Genomic DNA, 23,923 nt, shown 5'->3' with positions numbered 1-23,923 from the left:
TAGGTTTGGCCGCCACAAAGTGCTGATCATGTCGGTGCTGTTCATGCTGGTGTTTGGCCTCACTGTGGCCTTCTCCGTCAATGTCCCTATGTTCAGCACCCTGCGCTTCTTTGAGGGCTTCTGCCTGGCAGGGATCGTCTTATCTCTCTATGTCCTCAGTAAGTCTCCACTTCTCAACTAAACTTAACCTGTGTTAAGACTTGTCACCTTTTATTATTGTTAATGGTGAACTGTCTTGTGCATTTATAGCACTTTTCTACACTGTACACTATTTCCCATTCACACACCCCAGATATCACCAGGAGCAACGGTTAGGGGATGTCTCGCTCTACCTCCTGAACCACAGTCACCCCAGTTGTTGCCATGATTGTCAGTCATTTCTCTGTAGCAGGGCACATATGCTCTGCAGTTTATGATGATACTGTTTGCAGAGTTATAAACAAGAAATTGTCACGCCAACAATGAAGGAATAAACTGTAGAAAATTGTGTGGAATATTGGTGGTTTAGTACATCCAGCTGGTTTGGCTGGGTCTTGGCCTCATGTCTAGGAGGTTAAGCGCAGCTTTTGTTGCACTGTATGTTCAAAATTGTACGGTGCTCTTTTCTTGTTAAAGCTGAAATAATACTTCAAAACTATCCCCCATCATCGTCACATATAGGACCCAGATTAAAAGAAAAGTTCATTTTAGTCAAAATCTGTCAGCATTGTATCTTACTGACTTGAAAATGTATTTTTTGGAAATAATACTGTGATAATTCCTAATTATATACAGTACAGTCTTGTCTACAGCGTCCTCTCTTCATCCATAGTATCCTCCCAGTGTTGCTGTTCTCAGTAACAACATGACACATCAAATCAAAAAGTTATTCCACTTTGCTTCTGTGTCTAGCTGAGGGTAGCATTCAGCTAAAAGAAGAGGAATTGTATTGCAGTGACCTTGTAACATTTATTAAACTGAATGCCAGGGTGGGGATAAATTCTCATTACCGAGAGGCTGCCTGGTCCTTATCCTTGAAGTGAACTTGTTAATTCTCAATTAGGTGTAACAGCATGTGTCTTGAGATTTTAATCCTTATTGCTGCTAATCAGTAATCTGATAATGACAGAAGGGGCTGGGGGTGGGGTGGTTTTTGTTATAGTTTCCCCTGTAATTCTGTAGCAATGAATCCTGTCTGTTGATGTGACCTTCTGTTGGCATACTGAAGTTTAAATAATTAGTCTGTGCAGCACTAGTTCCAAAAATGGGAGTGAATGCATCCTGATAATTGGCCTTGCAGTTGATGCACAATCTGGTGTCAGTTATGGATCCTTAAAAGCCTCTTTGTTCGCGGTAATCGACCAGTTCAGAGGGAGGCTGCAAAAGTAGAGGGAAGGGAAGATGTGAGGGAGTAAGAGAGGCTGCAAGGGTGGAATGATGAAGGAAGAGGCCCTCGGTGTCCTTGCCGTTCTAATTTACACTGTATACCCTGAAAAGCTTCGCCGCCCTCCCAGAATAGAAGGACCATTTAGTCTACTCCCAGGACAAAGTGTGGGACAGAAGGAAGCAAAAGTGTGGAGTCAATCTGGATAGGATGGTGTCGCAGCAAATTTAAATGAACTTGACATCAACATCCATTGTTTTCACATTAGTTTACATTTTTATGGTTCAATAAATTAGTGGTTCTTGGAGACAGAGGGGTTTCTCAGTAATTTTGTGGAGTCAATATTTCTCTACATTTCAATGTAACATACCTATTTTTTGTTGTTGTTTTTTTTGCCCTCTTTATGTTTTTCTTTTGCATTATGCAGAATAGTTTTCAGCTTGCAAATTAGTTTGATACGAAAAGAATAAAATACTTTTACTTTGACATGTATGTCAGTTTAATATGTGGTGAAGGCCAAATGAAGGATATGAAAACATAAATCATAAGCCTGTTTAACAGTTGAATACTGAGACAGCAGAGCAGTATTTGCCATTCTGATTGAGAAAAATATGGGTAATATGAATTTATCTTGATAGTTTAATCATCAGAGCTATAATGTTGCAGAGATGCATTCTAAATAAGATATACACAGTTTGTGTTTAGAGAGTCAGAGTAGAAGTTGTGTTTTTCCCCTGTATTTCCTCCTCCTTCCTTCTCATTATTCTTTCTTGGAGTTTTAACTTTTTTGTTATTCTGTTTCCCTGTCAGTTCCTACTTTTTAGACTTACTTTCCTGACTCCCCCCTCTGCTGCACTATTCTCAACTCTATTTTTACATTCTTTGCATTTGTTATTCTACCAAGCAGTCTGCAAAAAATACAGTGTAATGAAGTGGTTTCAAATAACCTATTGTAGCTTTATGCCTAATGAAGGCAACATCTTACCCCCAACAATCATGTTGAAACACCTATGAGGCTTAGAGTATCCAAGAATATCTAAACTATTAGGTAGTATTTAACCATGTCCATGCTATCATGTGAAAGTCCAAGAGTATAAGGGCTTCGTTCAACATCAGAACCAGGTTTGTAGAGTCTGGTTAAATCAACCCATCAACACATTTTGATCCTTTGCATCAACAGCAAACATGGGCAGTAACTATTATTATTATTATTTGTAGTCTGAAATATAAACTAATATTCCCACAGTTGTTGTTTTTACTAAAGAGGCATCCTCATGACTGGAAATGACAGTTCTGTTTCTGAACATCTTTCTGCAGTACTGTAAACTTGATTTGAACAGGGCTTAGCTAGCGAGGTGTTCAGTCATTCTGTTTGAGCTTTGCATGCTGCTGTTCTGCCACCCTAATTCCTGACCATGGTTCAAGAGTAGGAACACAGTCATCCAGTAGCACATTACTGGAAAAATTCAGCTGTTTTATTCCAAGGCTTTTGGTTATTTCAGGGTATTTGCATGAGAATGTCCAACATGCTGAGAGTTCAGCAAAAGTTAATATTCGTTGTATTGACACTGTGTTAGTCATACCTGTATGAAATTTCTGCACGTACAGTAACATTACAAACCACATGATCCACTTTTGTGGCTTGTTTTGCTTGACTCTGCTTACAAAGGAAAGTCGGAGCCAAATCCCAGCTTCGGCTGTGTTTGCAATGGAGACTACACTAATCCCCTCTTTCTCATCAGTCGATGAGTTATTAGGTCTTAGTTTGTGTATCTAGAAGGGTGGGTGCCACTGTATGCCATAGTTTTAGTCTAGAAACATAGCAATATGATCATTTCAATCTTTCATCTGACAGACAAATTTTATATGCGGGAACATAGTAATCAGAAGACTGCACCTTCATTGTGCCATGGAGGCATCAGTCATGAAACTCACTGAGGTTTGAGTATTAGGGTAAGTCCAGTGTGGACCCAAGACTGAGAGGAACACGGAAATGACACAGGGAATAGAGAAAGCAAGATTTTTCACCTCTGAAGAATGTCAAACTAAGAGACAGTGTAATACAAATAAGCTATTACTTCAAATGAAAGCCATGTGTTTCTCTGTATTAACATTTAAGCCATTTCATGTATAAACCAAGCTAATACAGTGATCTACATTATGTTGGCTCCAAAGTACAACAGCAATGTGGCAAAGCCAGTAGCTATAGAAAGTCCTGTGATGCAGCGCTTCTATTTATATTCCAGTGCTCCCTCAGTGTGTGCTAGCCCTTTTAGCATCACAGCACCAGGCACACCAGGCAAGGTCCACAGTCCCTATAGCTCAGCATCATGGTACTGCTCACTCATGCACTTCTACAGTAACCCTCCACCCCCTCTAGACCCCTGCAACTCACCACCTACCCCCTAACATCAGCTAGCTGAGTCATTCTGGCTGCCTGGGTGTTTGTGTGATCAGCTTGGGATGAGGCGATTGTGTGCTGGGGTAGTTGGTCAGAACTCACTTTTTGTTTACACAGATTACAGCGTGCAGTTGCTATAGTAATTTTTTCTAAAACAAAAACATTACTTTTTGCCCTGAAGTATATATTTCCACTAAATATCAGTTTAGCTGTATTATTACAGTGACTAAAGTACACATCATATACAACTCTGTCTTTTCTAAGTTTGTATGCATCTCGATTTGACCACATGAATTATTTATGTGGTGCTTAAACTAACCAAGGAGTGTTTTTTTTTATTGTCGTATGTATTGGTCTTCCAGTAAAACCAACTTTTTTTAAATATTCCAACAGATTTCCAGACACATTTTTTGTGCCAATGCCAGATTATGGCCATATAAATAAATGAAATGACCAAAGAAATCACAGAAAGGCAAACATACTGTTAGACAGTAGTAGCTGGTGTTGAGTATTTATGTAGTTATTTAAATAGCTAAAAATTTTAATATCTGAGTCAATATTATGTAACACCTCTGGTGAAACCACATCCGGTGCTGTTTTTTGTTAGTTTTTGTTTTGTATTAAATTCTGACCTAATTGCACATACTGTACATACATTAATATGCAGTATGTAGGTGGGATATGTAAAGAGGCTTGGGTTTTAGTTTGATAATAATTCCAGCCACTGCTTATGGCTATTTTTTATGTCTGGGGAAAGAAGACATGACACAAGAAAGTAAATTCACAGGTAAAAGAGCACAAGAAGGTGCTAGAGACAGAGTAAATGTTTTATGTATCACCTTTATGTCTAATCCACAAATGAGCAGGTGCAGAAGGTGTAGTCGGTATATTCGTGTCAGTATGCAGTATTGCTGCTGACACACCCAGACACTGACTGTAATGATTGTATGGTTAGTGTTTGCTGTCACTCCTTTTGTATATTTACTGAATGAGTATTGTTTATTGTATCATTTATTTATTGGTCTACACAGAATGAGCAGAGCACCCTGTGTAGACCATCAAGTGTTGGAGATGGGCTGTAGTCACATATGGCTGGCCGTGCCAGCTTAAACTATAGGACATCTCAGTGTTTCTCTTGTTTACTGTTCTTACTGTCCACTTTGTTAGTGTAAGGGCCGTTTGCTGCTTTATACAGGATGTTCATTGATCACTTCCTGCTTCAGTGCTATGTTGTGTTTTGACAGGTTAGCCAGACCAGACTGGGCTCGCCCTCTTCTTCTTGTGTTGCCTATGATGAGGTGTTTTCTCTCTGCAGTGCCCTCCTTTTCTCACAGGTGTTAATCTCTCTGCACACACACGAAAGCAAACGGGCAACGCAGAAAGATGGAAGCTGTGTATTTGTCTGTGTAAACGCCTTCCTTTGTATCAATGTCAAATTCTTTTTTGTTGGTACAGTCTGGTGAGCACCTTTGTTTGCCAACATCCTCTCCTTACCCATCTTGCTCTCTGTATCTATACCCTTGGTGGATATTGCTGTCCGGCCTGACCTGAGCTGTGCATGACAGATCTAAGCTCTGAAGGAAAAAGCCCATCCACCACCGCCATATGGTTAGAATTCCCTGATTACAGTGAGCAGATCTGACTCACACCACTGCAGAGATATGGTGCTGCCACCAGACAACACTTATTGAAGTAACTTTTTAGTGATTTTCATCCATCCATTTTCCTCTACTTATCCGGAACCGGGTTGCGGGGGCAGCAGTCTAAGCAAAGATGCCCAGACTTCCCTCTCCCTACATACTTCCTCCAGCTCCTCAGGAGGGATATCGAGGGGTTCCCAAGCCTGCCGAGAGACATAGTCCCTCCAGCGTGTCCTGGGTCTTCCCTGGGGCCTCCTCCCGGTGGGACATGCCCGGAACACCTCCCTAGGATGGCGCTCGCCTAGTGATTTTCAATTTTTATAATTTTATTCATTTATTTAACCCTTTTGGACCATTCTTAAATATACAGAGAGGCAAGATGGGACATACCCTGTGGACACTGTACTGAGTTCAAATGCTTTACAGCCATGATACATAGATTGAGCAACCCCGACCCTCAACCTGCTTTAGCTGTCTCCTGATAGATAGGTTAAGGTTCAGACAGTGATTTTCTTTTCCCCCCTGTGAGCAGAGTTAAAGTTCCCTTTTGTGCAGAGTTGGCATTTTTATTTGCTCAGCAGACTTCCTCTCCTAACACATGCATCTGTTGTTTTTTTATTTTTATTTTAGACTGGATTTGATTGATTTGATTTGATTTATTCTTTCAAGTTGAAACAACAACAAGTTGAACAAGTTGTTGTGTTCTTGTTTTTAAACCTCTGTTTGTCAGAGACAGTGCATGACATAACCTCAAGCTACTGTATGTCACACCACAAATCCTTGAGTGGAGTCCAGTGATTGGCCAAATCAGCACAGTCAACCTTTGCACTCTCTTTTGAGAAGCGTAAAAAGAAATGAATGCTGATGTAGTTCTTTTTTGGTCAGGCTGACAGTGTGGGACTACCTCTTATATGTGTGTCTAATTGTAATCCATTCTTGAGTCATTCTGTTCCCGTTCCCTGATTGTTTGGTTTTGTGCTGATACTTCTGTGTGTTGGTGGAAGGGGGTCGGGGTGATGGATTGGTTTGGACATACAGAGACACTGACACACACAGACATAAAAGTCTGTACAGGTTGGTTACCAAGAATTTTAGAATAAACAGATAAAAGGAAAATGACCTATGTGGCCTATTCTTCACCTATGTGGTCCCTGTGTTCTGCTTAGGATGCAATTTGCTGTTGTACAAAAATCTGTTCAATCCACAGTAAATCCATTGGGTCCTAATCATGGAAATGCTGAACCCTGGAAATGTTACACTGTCCTGTCATTTAGAGGGGAAAAAAACTCATCGCAGCTTTGCACATACCTGAACTGAGTTTGTCCTCATTAAGCATTTCTTTCTGTGACCACAGCTGTGATGGTGCGCTGCTTTAATGTGCTGATAAAGCAAAAGCAGTGATGATACACCTAGCCAGTAACATCCTATGTAGACCACCCACATGAAGAGGAGAGGGAACCAGGCCTGTGACATTATACTATATGTGTGAGCATCTATGAGCGAATGAAAAACTTAAAGAAATTTATGAAGAAATGTAGCAAAAGTGATGCTTCCGTACACGGTATACAGTGTCACTGGTCTGATGAGGATGAAAATAATATGAAACATATGTTATAAACAGTCACTGGGATCTCATTAGTACCCTTCAACTGAAGCGCTTATTGGATGGTTGGGTGAATATTGAAACTGTGTGTGTGTGTGTGTGTGTCGACAATTTCTCCAACTTTCCAAAACTGACAATCCTGCTAGTACTGTATGTCCACCTCATGCAGTAATTGGCTGGATGTAGGGAGGTGTGAATGTAAGGCACTATTACCTTTTTTTTCAGTCCCACCTATCAAGTGCTGACTGGCCTATTGTTTCTGCAGCTGGAGGGAACAGCCAGTAATGAGCATAATGCCGGACATATTTAAATTGCTGTACAAAAGCGAGATAATGATGGTGATTCTGGAGGCCTTGAACCAGGGTACCATTGTCCCACTGGCATCACAGTGCACAGCCTTAGAGGTAAAAGCCATGGGAGGTGAAGAGGGAACTCAGCTGAAGGGTGGCTAATGCAATAAACAGTAGTTTCACTTTAACCTGTAACACCTTCAAAAAGGCCTGTAGCTCTATCTCCTTATGCCATAAAACATCTTCACAGAAAACATTTGTTATCTTAATTTGTTTAGAGAAATGTTAGAGTTTCCATATCATGAAGTTGTACCTAACAGATTAAGTAGCCAGGATTTGGTAGTGAGGTCAAGGCATGAGGCCACATGGAATCACATGACCAGTAAAAGGTCATGACATTACACTGTCATTATGGCCAGTGGCTGCGCTGAGTGCTTATAATGGCCACCCAATCTCTTTCGGCTGTGAAACAATGGGCCTCCTTGACTGAGCTGTGAACATTACAAATGGCTAGTGAGCTACAATGTGTAAATGTGTGTGATTCATATTCTTGTTTTGCAAAATTCAGCAAATGAGCCAAAGCTTCTCTGGGCATCATCATCATCATCATCATCATCATCATCATCATCATCATTGCTATTATTAGAGTGGATCACTGATGATGTCATTTCCATGTCCAGTATGACCAGTAAATGTATTTAATGGTCTTTATTTTTAACAGTGTTTGTGTTTGTATGATTGCATCCCACTTGTTTTGTCACCCCATAGACCCTTGATTAGCTTCTTTTATTGGTAGATTTATGTCAGTAGGACACAATCTGCAGCAGGGGATTGTGGGAATGCTGATCTAGTGAGTTGTGGAGGATTAGGGTCAGCAGGAGTAAGGAGCTCAGACCGCTGTTCTTTCCACAACCTCTGGACCTCATTCTAATGTTCATTGTGCAAAAATGTATTTCACATTTAATATATATCTTCATTGCCACATTAATGGAAATATCATTATGTCATTTCACTATTTTATACCTGTATCTTCGTGTGGCAGTACTTTTTTTTATAACTCACCATAGGGTGTACTTTTTTGGTCACAGCACAGTGGCCTGTTCAGCGCACATGATGCCTTTCACCCAACTGAAGGATTCAAATCCCATGTCATCCATAACCACTGAACCGACACTTTTCTCCCAGCAGCACGCACAGTAGGAGTCTCAAGGTTAGTTGGTTCAGACTCAGCAGGTCTTGCACCCGTTGCCCTGCTCTCTACTCACTGGCTTTGTCATTCCAGCTGCGATAATTTCTGGGAACAGAGAGCATTATTCATGTCCTCAAAAGGGGGCAAGTTCTAATTGAAATTCCGGTCTTTTCCACTGGAATGAAGTGGGGCTGCTGACACCCACTGTATTATGCCGGCCCTGTCACCTTGAAAGGCCCATCTGGAGACTGTTCACATGCCAGGGAAGCAGAAAAGACCCATTAAGGGGAAAAAAGTAATGTAGTGTAGGCCTGTAACAAAAGAAGGTAAATGAAGCAGGATCAAAGATTTTGGCGATACGGCAATAGCAGCATTACAGCAGTGTTCACTTCCTATGTAAAGCCATCTTTTACATTGTGTTAACTAAAGGGCTGGACTGACTGTGGTTGCTGGCTGCCAATGTGGTGTGCATGCTAATGTCTGGGTGAATGAATCAGTGCCATTCTGATAGAGGAGAAATGAGTACAAGGAACCTCTTTCTAGTTAGTTCACTCTCATAGCAGCCTACTGTCTTGGGAAGTCGACTGTCTTCCAACAACAACAACTGTACATGGTGATTTGGTGCCTTTATTTTAATGTCTTTACATGCACTATAGCTCTAAAGCAACTTATTTGGCTTTTACACTGTGTATCAGTTCTTTTTTTTTTAATTAATCAGTAATCATTTACGCTAGTCTACAAAATGTCTAATAAAATCTGTAAAAATCACAATATCCTTAGGCCTAATATGATATTATGTCTAATAAAATCTGTAAAAATCACAGTATCCTTAAAATTGCTACCTTTGTGAAATTAACAACCCAAAACCTAAAAAGATTCAATTTATTGTTGATAACAAAAAGAGAAAAGCATAAAATCCTCCCATTTGACAAGCTGAAACCAGCACCTTTGACATCATTTCTACACCTATACAAATTTTGATTTAGATCAGTTTGTTCTGGATTAACTTGAAGGTTTCAGGACATTTTTTCTCTTACTGGCTCCAATTCTGGTTTAGTTAACCAAGCACAAACTCATTTAGGGTTTTTCTCTGTGTTAAAAGTCACAGTATTATCACAGTGATACTCATAATGTACAATGGCCTGGGAATTACCTTGGGCTGTGTTGTATCAGAGCAGTGTGAACTTCTCTTCATGAGGGTAAACATCACATTCAGGGCCCATGTTCTGGCCTGTCTGCCTCAACTAGCCAGAGGTGGTGTTGTAATTTTGATGGTTGATTCATCACCTCTGCCCTGCTTTTTGTCAGCAGAAGAACAAATCAGAGTGTAGTTCAGAGCCAGTGTTAAGATTATTTACATCCATAATCAATGTCATACTAATACAAAACCTTTAAAATGTCTGTCTCTCTTTCTCTGCCTCTCCTTGTTGTTCTCTCTGCCAGGGATTGAGCTGTGCCTGCCAGCTTGGCGTTTTTCAATGACCATGGTGGCCAGTTTTGTGGTATTGGGTGGTCAGCTGCTGATGCCTGGGGTGGCTTACCTCTGTCGTGACTGGCAGGTACTCCAGGCTGTTATCATCTGCCCCCTGCTGCTGATGCTGTCCTACATCTGGTATGAGACAAGACTCAAGCTTTTGCTGCACTTTGACACAGACCAAGTTCTTAAAGTCTTTTACTGCTGACAAAATTGGTGCCACTGTACATGATGAACAACTACATCAGCAGTCTCTGTCAGCCTTCACGAGAGGGTTTTGGGAAAAGTATGAACCCATGTTGCCTTTCTTGACTAAGCCAGACAACATTTATGGACACAAATTACTAATAAAGTGGCTGACTCTGTAGAAATGCAGCTGATTGGGCTGATCTTAGTTTGCTGATTTGTGGAAACAACTTCAAACCACACCAGTGGAATCCTGCACATTTACTCATGTAGACATTTGTTCCAGAGGAGTTCAACCTGCTAAGGAATGTCATTTCTTTTTAACTGCTCAAAGGAATGTGTGCAACATAATGTAATACAGCCACGAGAGTGTAGCAAATGAAAGCAGAGACAGAGTTAACAATGGCCGGTAGTCGTGTGTTTATTTGTTGTTTCCACTCTAGGTTTAAGCTAGTCTGAGATAGTGTTACCTGTAAATGGTGTGTGACACTGCAGGGGACTGATTTCCTATTTAACATCCTATATATATTGTTAGCTCTTATCTGCAAATAATTCAAAATGTGTTAAAAAGGCACACTGGTTAAGAAAGGGATTGATGCAGAGATAAATCTGCTACCCCCTAGATTTGAGTCAGCCTTTAAAAAGTGGGGACGTATTTCATTCAGTTATTTTTCATCTTATTAACGAGGACATCCCCCGTCTTTTTGACAGGATCTTCCCTGAGTCACTGCGTTGGCTGCTGGCCACTCAGCAATACTGCCGCTCCAAGTGGATCATGGGACAAATAGCAAAGATAAACGGAGTGAATATGGAGCTTGACCCAGATAACATCCTTCCAGGTAGTGAATGCACTGACATTAATTTTAAGGACATCTGTATTAAAAGGCTGCTTCTTATAAATTGTTATTTTGATTGCTATGTCTGTTTGTTGATACATTTTTATGTTATTGTGTCTTCATATGTTTGCTGCAGTGCTATATTGTTGTTTTTTCCTTTTTTGAAGGGTAGGGTGTGTAGTACTATCCCCAGCTGGGCTTTCCTAAATAAACCAGATTGACAAGGTTATTTCTGTTTCCTGTCTTGTTGCTATAGTAACAGGCCACTCCAGAAGTAGCAGTGGGTGTTGTACTTGGTGCTCAAGAACATTCATTAATTTCATTATAGCCTGGGTGGGTGGATGTAAGCTGACGCGATGGTGTACAGATGGCAGATTGACACAGGTCAGGCGCTTTGACCCTGGGTTAGCTGTTAGTGTCTGTGTCCTGACGATCTGCCAGAGGCAGTCAGCTCTGTTACTGTCAAAGACTGGAGCCGATTGCATTTGCATTACAGTGCTGTTAACTGTGGTATACCTTTTCTGTTTTTGGACTGCCATCGCTTGTGGTAGTTACCCATGCATTTTGACAAAACAAGTGCGACTGCTGCTCAAAGAGGAGCCACTTAGTGTGAAACTGCCCGCACTGCTTTAGAACTGGTATGCTGACGCAGCATTTAGAAAAGTTCATAGCCACGGACATTAATTCATCCTCTCTTGTTTTTATGGCAAGTGGCAGTCCCCAGCATTTCCAGTAATATTTCCTACTTTCAAATGTCCATCACTGGAGTGTTGAGCACTGAATGTACTTAGCTGCTACACTAAGAGGAGCTGAGGAATGTTTTCAAACACCGAGACATGACAAATGCATGTGTGACTAATGGTTAGGTCACCTCTGGAAAGTGAGTTGATTGATATGCACTAATCTCAGCAGTATTACTCAGAGCTTTGTTCAGCCAGGGAATCACGGGAAAGGCAGAGCGATACAGCCGGAGATAACCTTGAGCCACTGGTGTGCAATGCTGTCACATGCATGAGAAAACATGAACGTACCATACAGTACCACAAAGCAGAAGTATGTTTCTGTGGCAACCTGTAGTGTGATGCCAAAACATCCACAGCATGCTGTCACATAAGACCAGCAGCCTGCTAGGTTTCTGTTCTTCTCTGACTAGTCACGAGGAATGAAGCATGCTCATTAAAAATACATGTGGAAACTTCTGTGGTTGCAATAAATCAGGGGCATCCTTGTTTGATGCTTTGAGAACCTGGACTGCAGTTGAACTTTCCTTTGGCCGGAAAAGGTGGTTTCACATGATGATTGCAAATACAGCTTTACCAGTGCTGTGTCAGCATTGGTCAGTTAGCAGTGATCATAAGTCTCCTGTATTGTCCTCTCTTCATTGGCTACCTGTTCATTTTAGGATGCTAACTAAAAAAATTAAAATCTATTGTGGAAAACATATTTTGTGTGTACAGATATGAATATACAGTATGTAGGGATTCTGCAATATAAGCATAATAAAAACCAAAAAAACAATAATAATGCATTTAAGCGGTGACCAGCACAACGCTCCAGATTAGATTATTCAAAATGCATTGCTGGACTCAAAAATTGACCGTTTTGCTATCAAATGCTGATATTGTTATCAGCTTCAAAAGTCACATATGGGTCAGTCTCTAACAAAAATGTGTTTGCATATTTCCAGAACTGCAGAGAGCTCTTCAAAAGAAACCCAAAAAAACATGCATTGTGAAAATGGTTGGGACAAGAAACCTGTGGAAGAATATTGTTGTGCTCTGCGTCAACTCGTAAGTGTTTGTTTATTGTATTAGTACTTAGAAAATGGTTTGGACATATATGTGTCAAGGTGGTGTGTGTTGTTGTGTGGGTGGGGGGGGGTTATTTGAAAGCAGAGAATGGAAAAATGAAATGTGTGTATACAGTACATGCTAATGTGTTTGTGTGGGGCAATGCAATGCCAGCCAGATGCAAAATTTTGTGCAGTGAAGACACCAGTATTAACCTGGGGGCTCTATACAGCGTCGATCAGTGGCCCTCGGTGATTTTGTCTGTCAGTATTTCTGCTGCTCTCCTTTTTCATCTTTAGAGAGATCCTGCCTCTTCTTTGTATCTGATACCTCTCCTATCTAGCTGGGCACACCCAGCTTTAGCTCTGCTTCAACGCACGGTGTCCCTGACTCCCACACTCAGCATCAATTTTACATGAGCTGTGTCCTTATGAAACATTAGACATCCAGGACTGTGTGTTTGCTTGTGTTTTCTGTGCAAGCTTGTGGAGTGTATGCTTTTTGTGTCTGTAAGTTATTGTTTAACGCGTATGTTTTTTTGAGATGAGAGCAAAGATGATAAAATTGAATTGTCTCACTTCACCTGACTTCTTCATCTGCTGGATATGCCTATATCTGCTTTCTTTGTTTATCTTCTCCCTTTGTGTGCTGTATATAATTTTTCTACTATATTTTTTCTGTTAACCCTTCCCTTTTTTCTTTGCTACATACTTTCACTACATTCCCCCAGTGTTTTCTGTGTCTGATATGTCTTTGATTTTTACCTCACTCCTTTTCCCTTTGTATGTGCTTTACTCAGGCTAACAGGCTATGGGATCCACCACTGCTTTGCCCGCAGCATGATGGACCCTGAAGCCCAGGAAATCACCATGTTCCATAACTTCTATGTAGACTATTACACCATGGCAGGCATTGCCGTGGCGTCCTGCATGGCACTGTGCCCAGCAGTGGGTCTGATGGGCCGGCGCGGTGGCCTTCTCATGTTCATGATAATCACTGCCCTAGCATCACTACTACAGCTTGGCTTGCTCAACTGTGAGTACTTTATGAAGAACACAAATCCTACTCATTCTTGAGGCCTGATAACCACTGTGATCCACTATTGCCTTTGAATCTCAGTGGCAGAATTCAATAAGGAATAAACTCTAAATCAGGATTTAAACCATAGTAAAATCAATTTCCCAGTTCTCTACTGGTTAAATGTCACCTGATGGGAACAAACAAATCTGGCATCTGATTTACAGTATGTACTGTGCTCTTAAATGCTGCACCAGCGTTTGTGCCGTTGTAGGGTAATAATGAACACATTCACACTGATGGTTAATAATAGATTAGCAATAAGAATGAGGATATTTTTCAGTCATCAATCATGATAAATACTTTGGGGGAGAAAAATTGTGATGTAAAATTACTAACTTTAATTTTTATCACTGAATGCAAGCTAGCAACTTGCCTTTGAAATGTCCTGTCATGTTAGATTTAGCACTTTGATTAAGACATACCATTGCCATAGCCCCAGTTTGTACCCCTGATGCTTTAGAATACATTCAAATGTATGCTAATAATCCCATTAAGCAGAGTTTGAACTCTATCCCTTATCCATTTGACAAACATTAGCATAAGCTACAGTCTATCTGCTTCAATGTTACTATCTAAACCAGTGTTGTTTATTTTAAATTCTGCTGAGGCAAGGTAAACACGTTTATTTACATAGCACATTTTTATATATAAAGGCAATTCAGTGCACGCACTGTAGAGCCTCACTGTTCTCAATATACTGTACTTTGTACCCCTTTACTTCCGCCTTCCTAAGACTAACCTCTGTGTAGTTTACACCAGATGCAGATATATGTACATTCTTCTGGAAAATTTGAAACATCAGTGTTTGTGAGGCTAAAGTTGTAAAAAAGTTGTACTACAGTGACCATGAAGTGAAATAATTTCCATTGACTTTAGTTGTAATAGATGCATAAGATTACTTGAGCAAGTAATTGCACTTGGGTATCTTGCAGTTACACCATGGATTCTTCTATAGTTTGATATTTTGGGCTTTACATATGTTTCTTTGGCTGAAAGTTCGAGAGGGATCAGTAGAGATCGATGCCACTCATACCACTTGTTTCTACATTTTTGTTTGTGTAAGCATTAAACAAACAAGATAACACGTTAATCAGTAAAAGTTAGTGCAAGCAGGCGGTTTTTAAACTTTGGACAGAGCCTGGCCTTCAGTCTTTATACTGAACTACGTGAATTACCTGCTCACTCTGGCTTCATGTTTAACGTGCAGACATAATTGTATCAGTGTTCTCATATAACTCTCTGCAAGAAAATGAATTAAGTCCCAGTCAGTGTTGAAAGAATAATTGAAAACATTGGCTGGTGAAATATTTAGTCTGGTGAGGTTCTTGTTTTTTTTTTTTTCATGTCAGCAAATCATTAAGTCAAGACACGAGTCAAAGCATGATGAGACCAGACCCAGCAGAGGAACTACAGGGAAGGGAAGGGAAGTACAGGCTTGGGGCTGGACAAAAGATCATCAGTGTTTTTATTGACTTACAGTACAATAATTTCATGATCATAGGACATGTCAATTTTACAAAGGTCTGGCAACATGATTGATTCCAAGCAAATAAAAAAAAAACTAACAGGGGAAGTTATTGTAATTTTGTTGTTGTACATAGGTGAATACTTTAGTCTGAAATGCATGAATGGAACACTGTTGCATTGTTTGAATACATTTTCCACATTATAATGTTAATAATAAGTTCTTAGTATTTCATAATATTGAAATCCTGCTTCTACACACTCTGAAAATGAGGTTATTTCAGAGCTTTGTCACCTTTAGTAGTTTCTAATTGAGTAGTGGAGCATGATTACAAAAAAAAGAGTAAGTAGTCCAGATGATCAAAACAGAAGACAAGTCAGTTTGTTCAGTTACAAATGACTGAGACTTAATGTTTAACCTGAGTCAACACATCAAGGATATGCTCAGGCGTTGTAACACTGTCCTGACAAGCTTTGCTCAATATGATTTATATGCATGTTTTTAATAACTCTAGACTGAATTAATTGTCACATGTTTACCATCTCTTTCATTCTTCTCTAGTGCTTTGGAAGTACAGTGGCCATCTGAATATAGGTAGGATCATCTCTTTATTTATGTGAAGTTTTGCAACTACTGATAATGTTTAAGTTTAGAAGGTAATCTGATAATTAATCAAGTACCACTTCTTAGATGTTTTCTACCACTGTACCTACCAACTTCACGTTCTTTCAAAGTTTGAATTGTCTGACTCATCATGTAACTTAAGTTGCTGCACCGTCCTAATGAGCTTTTAGAAAGTGTGCTGCACACACATATCCTGTAGTGTTTCATTAAACATATACAAGCTTGGCGGAGACGCATAATGAGGTCCTAGATGCAATTAAGTCTAGCTTTTTACTTGTTTATCCCTTTTATGTTGAAGAGGATGAGGACTTCCTTCTGATCTTCTCTATGCCATCTTCAACATGTCTTATTCAAAAAAAAAATGAAGACGGGTTATATTTAAACCTTTGGATTAAAATGGTCTGTTGTACTGTATGTGCAGTAAGCCTATTCGTCTGTAACTCATCAAAATAATGTGGTATTTTATGCAAGCAAAGAAATGCCATAATGGTTCCGTCTTTATTTTAGAAACTGATACCTAATCTTGAAATTTTGCCACTCTTGAGTACTTCATGTTAAAACTGAAATACCACTGAAATATTAGCATAAGCATATTTTACTTTGAAATTTATCTGTGTGACTATTTTCAGGAGTATATCCAAGTTGTACAATTTCAAAAACCTGATTTCCATCTTTTTTTTTAAGTGTGCACACATTCTAACTGAAAATTCATACCTGAAAATTTCAAATAAATATACTCTTTTTTATTTTTTTGAACCACTATTTGAAGATATTGTTTTCTCCCTGTGTTTCTGTCAGCACGGTGTTAAATTGAGTAGAAATTTTACAAGATATATTTAAAAAATATATAATAAAAACATCTTTCATGTTCAGAAACACCATCCCTTTTCTGATTACTGAGGGTACTGAGTGCAAATTGCCGTGCATGTGTCTTTTGCTTTGTCTGCAGATAGCTCAGGTACGCTGAATAAGAACTTCTCCATCGCCTTCTCCATCATTGGCATGTTCTCCTCTCATGCAGTCAGCAACCTGAGCATCTTCTTCTGTGCTGAGATCACACCTACTGTGATCAGGTAAGCCCACTAAAATGCTGCGACTACACAAACAGAGGAAGAGGACAAAATGTGGAAAATGTGCTTACTCGTACCAGACACATGCAATATGCTTTGTCACATAAACGTGTAGGTGATTAGTCCACAGTGTGTTCATGTTTGCTCTGGTTTGTGTAGTGATAATATAAGTGTCATCAATTTACAAACAAAGACAAAAATAGAGGCATAAAAGGTTTTCTTTTTACATTTGATTTCTTGTCCTGACTAGCCTATAAATTAGTTCATCCAGTCACATGGCATGTTCTTGCAGATAGATTAGTTGCTTCACCTTTACTTTCTGAACAAGGGTGTGAAGTCACTGAAGTTCTGCAAACAACAGACTTTAACAGTTCAAAGTCAAATCCACATCATGTACAAATTAGCCATCTCTTCTGAGATTATATGACACAGCACTGCATGAGATAATGCCCCTCTGGTCACAAACATGTTAAAAGGCCCCCAAATACCCACAGACAACACAGAAGCAGCCTTCTTTCTCTCTAGTTGCAGTCATTTATCAATCTCTTTGTAACTGTTTTATTGTCTTTGTAGTATTTTTGACTCTTGGTGGTTGTTTTGCATTAATTTGTAGATTTGAGCCTATGGCCATTCTATGTCTCTCTTTGCACCTTTTGTAGTCATTTTATGTGTCTTTGTGGTGGTTATGCATCTCTTGTAGACATTCTGCATTAATTTCTATACATTTTGCGTGTCCTTTTAGTAATTCTGAGTGTCTTTGTGGTTGTTTTTGTCTTTTTTTTCAAGTCATTTGGCTGACTTTCCAACATGAACAGTCACATCAAACAGAGGCTCTGGCCCATGCGCCCCCTAAACACTACTGTTCCTATGCCCAACAGGCCCATTCAATAATCCATCCATGCAGCACTTGGATATTCATTGTCTGGTGTTGCATAAAGGGTGGTATTCTGCTGACAGTACATGAGGGGTTGCCAGCTGGTGGTGAATTTAGGCAGTGGCAGAAAAGAAATGAAATTGCATGTACAGGAGAGTGTTTAGTGGTACTGCAGCACTCCCTGCTGCTGTTTGATAAAATGGCAGTGATACATCAACAAAGCCATACAGCAAAAATAAGAGCTACCTGTGCAATTAATGAATGTAAAGTCATTGACAGTTCTTCAGTACAACATATAGCTCATGATTCACTGCAGTTCTATTGAACTTAGTCATCTCTTTTGAGTGATTTATAGGCAATTTATAAGGTTTTGTGGTATTTGTGATTATAAATTCTACATCCTACCCAGTTATAGTCAGTGATGGAAGAAATACTCGCATCCCTTACTTAAGTAAATGTAACAATACAACAGTGTAAAAATACTCTGTTACAAATAAAAGTCCTGCATTCAAACTGTTACTTAAGTAAAAGTACAAAATATTAGTATCAAAACATGCTTAAAGTACTAAAAGTAAAAGTATTCATTATGCAGAATGGCACATTTAACATTAATGTATATCATATTATTAGATTATAACTACTGATGCATTAGTGTGTGCATCACATTTAATGTTGCAGCTGGTAAAGGAGGAGCTAGTTTTAATGAGCTTACACTATATGCTTATAATTTGAATAACTTTACAATACTGCAGAGTAGCTTATGAATTTCCACGGTAGACCATAAAATCTTATGATTATATTGTAATTTTTGTATTAATCTGGTTTTGAAAAGTAACTAGTAACTAGAGTTATAAAATAAATGTAGTGGAGTAAAAAGTGCAATATTTGCCTATAAAATATAGTTAAGTCGAAGTATAGAGTAGCACAAAATGAAAATACTCAAGTACAATACTTTCCACCATTGGTTATAATGTTTTCTGTTTCCCCACAGGGGTGGTGGTGTGGGCCTGGTCCTGGCCAGCGCTGGTTTCGGCATGCTGACTGCACCCATCATGGAGCTCCACAATCAGAAGGGCTATTTCCTTCACCACATTATCTTTGCCTGCTGCACTCTCATCTGCATCATCTGCATTCTCCTGCTGCCTGAGACACGCTACCAGCCCCTCCCTGAGACCCTGGCTGATGGCGAGAGCTACACTCGTCAACCTCTCCTTCCTCCGAGAAAACCTGGGGAACAGCACCTCTTGCTGGCCCGGTCTGAGAACAGCAGGGACTACACCAGGGTGCATGACACGGCAGCTGCCACTGCAGTGTCCACCATGGGCTCCACCGCCTCTTCGGCTGTTGATCTGACTGCCCCGTCAGTTGGAGATATGCCCCCCATGTTCATGAAGATGCACCCTGGCAAGCCTGAGCCTAAAGACCCCAATGGTCATTCAGTGTCATCTTTATCCACAATCCCCATCACAGCCTTGGGTAAAGATGGCATCATACATGCCAGTAAAGAGCACCTGCTGTCTTCCACTCCTTTACACAAAGTCCCGTGCATCACAGACCCACTTTTAGCCAATACCGAAGTATCTCCAGCAATACTCCCAAATTCTGTTAAGCCCTTGTCAAATTCTGCCCCTCCTAATATAAGCAACAGTAGTCCTTCTCCCACAAAAGCTGCCAACCTGGACCCTTCACTTGACACTTCCACTCCCCCTGACCCTCAGAGTGGGCCTGCACCTTTATTGATCAGCACCACACCTACCATTGAACCCCCACCTACCATTATGTTAGAATCCCCAAACCCCCAAAGTAATGATATTGACAATATCACCCTGAAATTTGACCCAGAGGACACTCATGTTGCTTCAGCAGACTCCCCTACTCCTTCTACACATGATAGTCTTGCTTCATCCCCCACTGCCTCTCAAGTTCCTCTGACAGACTACAATGTTTCCACTGACCTTCCACCCTCCATTAGCACCGACACTGACATTCCCATCCAGTTAGAAACACTAGATGAATCTTCAGCTCTCCCTTCAACTAGTGACGCCCCCACACCTCCTGTCATAGACTCCCAACCACCACAGTTAGACTCTACCTCTACTTGTGCTGATGATATATTTCCTCATTCCACTACTCCCAGTAGACCAGTCACTGCTTCCTCGTCACCTGTTCCTCCCCCACCCACTGACTCAGGCCAGATGGCCTCAGAGGACTCCTCTACACCCCCTGTCATAGATGAAGCCAGTGCCATTCTCCCTGTCAAAGACAGTGTGCACTCCTCCACTCCAGATTCAACTGCTCTGACTGTCACAGACATTTTACCAGATTCATCTGCTTCCCTCATCACAGATTCAGAACCAACTTTAATCACAGATTCAGGCTCTGCAGAAGAAACACCCCGCTCTATAATGGAATGCACAGTCTCCTCGCCAATAGACTCTGGTGTTCTCTATAGCAGGGACAGTTCCAGCACAGAAAACAACGCTGTCAAGGATGTGGCGACATCATGACTCAGTGTTGCAGACAGGAAAAAAGCTTTATTGTTGCACCGGAAGGCAACCCATGCCACACAAATACCTGGGAAGTTGGGAAGGCAAGAACTCTCCTACTCAGACTTCAGGTACTTGATGAAGACTGTCCCCACCTGAAGCTGATTAGACATGTCTTACAGAGTTGCTGTATGCTTCTCAATGCCACCCCCACCCTCCCCTTCCATTTAGCTAGACCATTCAAGTGAGAGAGAGCGAAAGGCTGGTATGTGACAGTGTGACAGTATCGTCTGTGTGTGTTTTTTCTTTTTTGAATGTCACTGGAAATCACCAGCCTCTAAACTACTTTGATGTAAATGAATGGGAAAATCACTGTCTGTCCTTTTAAAGAGACTTCAAACTTAAAACCCACAATCACTGAGATGTGTCATCGGGACTTTTGAGAAATGCAAAAAAAAAAGTTTAACATTTGTATAAAAATATTACCGTACCTGTGGAGACAAGAAGATCTGAATGTTACAAAGAACTTTTTGACATTATAGAGGTAAACAATTCAAAATGGAGTGACCCCCTCCACCCTTTAAATACAATGCCAAAAGCTACTGTACTCTGACCAAAATCAAATGTAGACATAGTGCCAAAACATTTGTATTAAAACAGTATTTGCCTGTTAAAGGAAAAACCATTTTGTGTAGTCCCCTCCCGTAGAGCATAAGTGAATTAAAATGAATCCTATTTCAAAATTCAGACATACAAAAAACCTTTAGTTTCTCAGTAAGACTGAAAACTGTATTACCATTTGAATTAGAGTTGAGAGGTGAGCTTGACCTAAAGTGCTTTCATCAACACATGGTTCATTGTATAAACAGTGATATTAGTGGAACAAATGACATATTTTGTCAGTCTGGGGAAAAAAAAACAACTTATCTTTCCAGTTGTTTCACTCAATGAAATCTATGGTATGCAAATGATTTTATTTGTAAATGCGATATTGTAAGTAAATGCTTAATTAGTTGTTAAGCTTGATTCAGTTTTTTAAAATCCAAAGTGTTAATTTGAATACTGCCCTTAGTGTACAGTCTTGCAATGTTTGTGGCACCCCACCCTTTTTTTTTTTTTTCTTTTTACAGTGGCGTCAAAGCATAAAAATTATTGGGACGTGTCAGCAAAACAAACTAGCAAACCTTAAAAAAGACACAAACTACTTTTGAAATGAAACCAATGGATGGATTGCCAACTGTCACAACATAACTAAACTTCAGTGTGGTTTTCCAAATCTTCTTCAGACATTAACATAGTTTTGTGTTTTATACATTCACATGCACAACTTTAAGAATGCAATATGTCATATGTTTGCCACAATGGCATTTTAAAATACAGGTCAAATCCTTATTTATAGATTAATGAATGGATTAATCAATGCATATTCTTAAATTGACAGGCTCCATCTTAAAGAGGCATTTTTTCCCAAAGCCAATGTCCCTTTGTGGACAGTATTATACTTGACTACTTGACTGTGTGTAACCTAACAGTTGTAGTTACAAATGTCTTGCAGTCGGGGGTTGAGACATTTGTCTAAGAAAGCTGCGTGATAACTGACAACTGTTTACAACAATCATCATAATAATAATAATAACAATGAATAATAATCACACTGTACTGTAAAACCTCAGAGCCAACTGAATGATGTCTCATTATTTCAAATGTGATACAACTCTCTCATAATATATAATATAACAAGTAATTTATCAAGGGAGTATTGGTGGTCTATTAAGGTGTCAGTCAGCAGTCAAACACAACACCAGACCCGACTTTCTTGTGGTAGACTTATAAATAACTTTACTGATACTTGACTCATCAAAATTTTCTCCTCTGATTTTATCCGAGTCAAATTGTGCATTGACAGAAGTTACATATCTTTTGGTGTCTGGATTGTTGCCTGTGGGAGTTTTTTCTCAAATGCAGCTTGAATCGAAGTATGAAAGCTTTGTTTTTGATTGATTCAGGATAACCCTAAAGTCAACAAACTTCAGTTTACTGAAAGATTCATATGACTGTTTGATGTCGAACATATGTATGCCATGCTGCTAAGCCACAAAGCACAATGCCCTGAAATCATGTGATTCAGATTTGGTGGAGCTTGGCGTATTGAAAAAAAAATAAAAAAATAAAAAAAGGGAAATCGGAGTGATATTTTGAATACAGTACAAAAATGAGTAATTACATATTGACTTTTGCTATTTAATCTACTTTCTGGAACATGGTATTGACACTGGATTTCTTGGTATCTACAGTTAAAAGTGGGTTCACTGCAGTGGTCAGTTAGGGCTACTTCACAGTACTTAGTCCTCGTTGTCTATGCGTGCTGTCTTTCTGTCTCAGTGTTCCATAAACTGAACTGTATGTTGCCAAAACCCTATGAAACAACGCCAGTGTAAAGACAATGACACAGCACAATACAACTAGTCTTCTCTGAGATCTGTTGCTTCCACTTTCACCTTTCCCATGCAGCTATTTCACCATGCTGATGGAAGTTGTTACATTGTTGTTACTTAATAAACATTTTTTAAACTTTATTTGGACTAAAATTAAAGTAAAAATAAGTGAAAGTAGTCCAAAGCAATGTTAGCACCAGCGACAGGGTAGACTGGCAGATGTGCACTGGTGGAAAAGCAAACGGGGAAAATAAAGAATGGCTTGCTGTGTTATGACTTTGTGCTTTGACAACATGAAGGATCATGGATAATAATATGAAGTGGTGAATAGATTTGAACTTGGTAAATAAAAGTCTCACAGACATGAAATCCCCAGTGTACACAGTTCAGGTTTTGCTTCTTTCGAACATAAAGCACGGTATCTCATGACAGGAGACTTGAATGAATGTAAAAACTATGGATTGTATAATTTAGAATTTCCAATTGTTTGGTTTCATTTTGTGTTTGTTTTAACAGACATAATGCAGTTGTATATAAGCCATACTTGTTGTTAAAATAAACCACTATTTATTGATCAGATGTGGATATCATGACTCATTAATTTTAAAAACAACATTTTATGGATTTTGTTATAAGCTGATTCCAAGGAATGAAACATTCAGATATTTTTTACTGTTGGTTAGAGGTATTGCAACTAAGAAAATGTTCTTATACTCCCTCTCACAAGAGTTTCGAAATCAAATGGGTTGTCAACCAGGCAGAGCAGGCCCATAAAGTCAGGGGCCCTGAAAGTTGTCTGTATTGTAATTCAAGAACAAATGTGTTTGGTGACTTGCACCGCTGAAGTGCAATTAACAGTGCAAAGTGCCTACAATCATGCTAATGATTCTGTACTTGGGCCCAGATTTTAATGTATAATGTTAGCATGCTTACTGCTAAAGTAACTCAAAACACATGAGGAATGTTGGTACCACACTTCAGTTAAACTTCACAAATGTAAACCTCAGGGTGATAGTGCACGTGTGTTAACACATTAAATATTCACAAATAAACATATTACAAACCTGGAGAAAGGCCATGTTCCAACAAAGACATACTGGTTCGTTACTGGGGCAAT

The 23,923-nt window shown here is 39.6% G+C and overlaps 1 protein-coding gene across 1 annotated transcript in view; it reads left to right on the top strand.

Annotated features, from left to right (window-relative positions):
• Positions 1 to 21,468, top strand: part of LOC109957693 (solute carrier family 22 member 23-like) — a 28,857-nt gene extending 7,389 nt beyond the window's left edge. The window contains exons 3-10 of the mRNA XM_020595791.1: positions 4 to 158; positions 9,930 to 10,098; positions 10,858 to 10,985; positions 12,670 to 12,772; positions 13,572 to 13,807; positions 15,879 to 15,911; positions 16,891 to 17,014; positions 18,877 to 21,468. Of these exons, the coding sequence (XP_020451447.1) occupies positions 4 to 158; positions 9,930 to 10,098; positions 10,858 to 10,985; positions 12,670 to 12,772; positions 13,572 to 13,807; positions 15,879 to 15,911; positions 16,891 to 17,014; positions 18,877 to 20,392 (2,464 nt within the window). The 3' untranslated portion in view covers positions 20,393 to 21,468. The remainder of the gene's footprint in view (positions 1 to 3; positions 159 to 9,929; positions 10,099 to 10,857; positions 10,986 to 12,669; positions 12,773 to 13,571; positions 13,808 to 15,878; positions 15,912 to 16,890; positions 17,015 to 18,876) is intronic.
• Positions 21,469 to 23,923: the final 2,455 nt, after the last annotated feature.

Source organism: Monopterus albus, unplaced genomic scaffold (assembly GCF_001952655.1).
Source record: "Monopterus albus unplaced genomic scaffold, M_albus_1.0 scaffold28.1, whole genome shotgun sequence".
Classification (NCBI taxonomy): domain Eukaryota; kingdom Metazoa; phylum Chordata; class Actinopteri; order Synbranchiformes; family Synbranchidae; genus Monopterus; species Monopterus albus.
Note: the sequence above shows the minus strand (reverse complement) of the source record. Positions and strands in the feature narration are given on the sequence as shown.